This window comes from Etheostoma spectabile, chromosome 15 (assembly GCF_008692095.1).
Source record: "Etheostoma spectabile isolate EspeVRDwgs_2016 chromosome 15, UIUC_Espe_1.0, whole genome shotgun sequence".
In the NCBI taxonomy this organism is placed as follows: domain Eukaryota; kingdom Metazoa; phylum Chordata; class Actinopteri; order Perciformes; family Percidae; genus Etheostoma; species Etheostoma spectabile.
This window is the reverse complement of record NC_045747.1, coordinates 4,598,019-4,602,001: the sequence shown is the minus strand read 5'-3', so window position 1 is coordinate 4,602,001 and position 3,983 is coordinate 4,598,019. Positions and strand designations below refer to the sequence as shown.

The following is a 3,983-nucleotide window of genomic DNA, read 5'->3' as shown; positions in this document are numbered from 1 at the left end:
TGTGTGTGTGTGTGTGTGTGTGTGTCTGTGTCTGTGTCTGTGTCTGTGTTTGTGTGTGGCTTGCACCTGCCTGCCGTGAATGCACCTGTGCTGAGCACTGGAGGTTGTGTTACAGAAAAAGCCATCCCCAGCCATGATGATGCATCATTAACATCATTTAAAAGCAGACTGAGAACATTTTGTGTGCGTTTTCAACTGCATCTGATTGTTTAAGTTGTTGTTTTTCTGTGATTCCATTGTATCTCCCCCGGAATGAACAGTGTAATGTATAGAACAAGTTACATCCTATGTGTTTTGGCCTTAACCCTCTTCCTGCACATGGTTTGAGCACGTATCCATGCTGGTGATCCTGCTCAACTGCGTGACTCTGGGGATGTTCCAGCCCTGTGAAGACGTCACGTGTCAGTCAGAGTGGTGCCGCATCCTACAGGTCAGTGGAACACCTTCGCCCTTATAACTGGATCCATGAGCACGTAATCTTACAGTTTATGTGTGCTTTCTCTTGATGGCAGAACATTTACCTCAGTGCTACTCATAACAGTAGATTTTAAAGAAGGCTGTGCAATGTGGACACTAAACGTGTTTCCATACGGTAATAATAGTGTGGGACAAGGTTTTGCTACCTTGATGACATGTTTGAGGTTCTTTTACATAAACTCTTCTCACTTTACTCATGTGCCATGTTTTAGTATTTACTTAACCAGCTTTAAAAGTCAGCATTAGTGAGTAATGTGGAAAATCCAAAGTTAGCATCACTCATGGGGGCAAATAAAAAGGATGCATAGCCTTATTCTTTTTCACCAGGGATTTATTTTTTGTTTTAAGTTGCTGTTAAGTGACAGGAAGTGCAACAACAACAAAAAAGGGGAAACAAATTGTAATGAAAAATTCTTTCATTCTTTTTCTTGTCTCATTTGGTTCAACATGCTCATACTGTGCAATGTTGATTCCTGGCCCACTGAGATGGGCTCATTATATTCAAATACAGATGTTCTTTTTGTTGTATTAGGATGTCTACTATAATTAATTGAGAGACAGCCATAACCACGCTAAGCCAGAGCTATTCCCTGCTGGGATGAATCTACCTAATGTAGACAAAAATGTATTTTCCAACAACCTCCGCTGGCTTTTCCGCCGCTTCTTTGGAAATGTGACTTAAAATTGATGAGGAAACTTAAAAATGACTTAACCTTTTTCTGTTGGCAAGAATTTAAATTCCTCTTGTTATTATTGTTGTAATTCTGATTGTGTTTATTTTTCTGACCATGTTTCTTCAGGTATTGGACGACTGTATCTTTGCTTTCTTTGCTGTGGAAATGGTCATCAAGATGGTGGCCCTGGGAATCTTTGGCTCCAACTGTTACCTAGGTGACAAGTGGAACCAGCTTGATTTCGTCATCGTCATGGCAGGGTTAGTATCCCGTAATGTATTTTGCTCATTGCCACAAATTGCCCGATTTTCTCTGTCATTTGCATCTAGGCAATAGCAGTCTGCTTTGAATGAAATAACATTTTTCAGAACACAAAGTAAACAATCAGACAAATGTGATTTCACAGAGAAAGAAGCATGCACCAATACGCACAGTTTTTGTGACAGAGGAGTAAATATGGCTACTCACAGCTCACACATTACACAAGTCTAAATGCCTGTGGGTGTGTTTATATATCTGCTTGTCCTCACAATATCTTGTCATTGGCAAAATAGACGTTTCCCTTACATACAGTCGTTGCGCTTTGTCCCATCCCATCTTGTGTAATATGAGTGCAATGATGTGGATGTATGACATGTATCCTCATCAGGCGCCACCACACTAGAATGCTGCAGTCGCCCCATTTATTTTAAATTGCATCTTTAATGGCACCATGCCATCTGGGTGAAAACAATCAGCCAGTTAAGATTTAGTTTCTCAGAGATAAGAGATATTCAGTATAATATTTACCAATATGAGCAGCCTTAACAAGCACCTATCAGTAACCAAGACCAATAACCTGAAGCCTGGAGGAGTACTGTATGCTGTTGTTAGGGTCAGCTGCACACCCCGGGGCCACTATATAGGTTGAGTCGAGGGCAGGACTCAATTGGTAGCAGACATTCCTTTAGATACTCCCACGCTCTGAGGGCTGAGCCAATATGACCACACATACTCCTCACGCAGCCAGCACAATCCCAGGGCAAGTACCGGAACACAATTGAGACCATAACTCACTCTCTCTCTCTCTCTCTCTCTCTCTCTCTCTACCTACATGTCGCATTTCTGATGTTTGAGTGCTGCAATATAGACTATACAGAGGCAAAGGTGCATTTGACTCTATGTAATTAAATACCATATGCACAGTAATTATGTGGGAAGCTGTCATTATGCATAAGCATTCTTATATTTTTGGTGTTTTTATTTTTCATGTTTTATTGCCTCGCGTAGCTACATCTGCATGCATGTGAGTTCAGAACATAAAGTAAAAACTCTTGCTTTACTTTGAATGTTTTCAGGGTGCTGGAGTATTCTCTGGATGGCCACAACGCCAGTCTCTCAGCCATTCGTACCGTCCGAGTGCTCAGGCCACTGCGGGCTATCAACAGAGTACCAAGTAAGTCCATGTTTGAACATTTGCAGGGATGCCTCTGTCACCATCTGAACACATTTAGCAGGTAGGACAGAAAATGTTCATTACTGGTTTTCAAAAGAAAGACAAAAGCATTTTCATGCTTTGTCTATACTATGTAGCATTCATACTGAACATGAAAATGCTATTATTTGTCATGATCAACTTTGCATAATTAGCTGCTGCAAAATGCTTCCTTCCCCAATACTGACAAAATTAACTTATTGTAATATACACACAGCACAGGTAATGTATGTGAATTTTACATCATATTGCATTTTTTTTCAACCACCATACACAAAACGCCCCGAGGTATGAGGATTTAACCTATGCTCACTGTACTCTGTAATGTTAGCCACCTGTAATCATTCATTTAGTTTGCACTAAGCGTTACTGAAGCAAAACTACATGGAAAATATATGTATATATATTTAAATATATATATATATATATATATATACTATACTATATACTGTATATATACATATAATATTGGTGTGTGTGTGTATTCTCACTACTTAACTTGAGTTGACCAATGATCCAGGACTTGGATGTTTGCTTTAATCTCACTTCCAGGGCTTGCACCGTGCCAGTGCTGAGTGAGAACTTGCACATAGTTTGTCATTTTACTTAAAAGCTATGTGACAGAAGGGGCCATGAATCTACAGCTAAAGCGGATCACTAGACAATGGTGTCATAACAATGTACAAGATTATTAACCAGCATACATTAGGCAGGCAGCCAAGCGGTTTTATTTTCAGGTTCAGCCTGCCAATATCAGTAGCCATTTTATTACATTTCCCATATTATGAAAAAAAATCCCTTTTTCTGGGATTTGGGGTGATATTTTGTGTCTCCACACGCATACAAACTTGGAAAAAAAAACTATCAATGCTGTTTTGAGTGAGATATAGGTTTCTGACTTTTCTCTGCTTTCAGTCTCTGGGTGAGCTGTCTGCACGGCTTTCTACATTACTAGCTGAGATGAGGTGGCTAACTGTAGCATACTAGCTCGTTCTCAATGGCAAAACACTGCTACAACACTCACTAGTTCACCATAATCTACAAAAGAACTACTTACATGTGCCTGTTCTGCAGGTATTCCACAAGTGTGCCCTTGTTAGGAAGAGGTCTCCCAGCGGATCCTGCCTTGTACTGACCAAAGTTGGAGAAAGAGTTATCTAGGTGATCTTACCTAGCTACCGCACATGTGCGACTCCCAACAAAGATATTATAGAAGAATGTCTCACTCTGTAGCTAAAACAGAGACCTAAACACACCGGGTTAAAACAGTATTTGCAGCAATGTGTGGTACAACAAAAGCATGGTGTTTTTTGAACATTAAACCATGTAAACCTATTCTGGTACAACCTCAAAATACA

At 40.1% G+C, this 3,983-nt stretch overlaps 1 protein-coding gene across 4 annotated transcripts in view; it reads left to right on the top strand.

Moving 5' to 3' along the window:
- Positions 1–3,983, top strand: part of cacna1ha (calcium channel, voltage-dependent, T type, alpha 1H subunit a) — a 114,406-nt gene that overhangs the window by 53,977 nt on the left and 56,446 nt on the right. For all 4 annotated transcript variants that reach the window (XM_032536676.1, XM_032536677.1, XM_032536679.1 and 1 more), the window contains exons 3-5: positions 319–430; positions 1,278–1,411; positions 2,489–2,586. In XM_032536676.1, the coding sequence (XP_032392567.1) occupies positions 319–430; positions 1,278–1,411; positions 2,489–2,586 (344 nt within the window). The remainder of the gene's footprint in view (positions 1–318; positions 431–1,277; positions 1,412–2,488; positions 2,587–3,983) is intronic.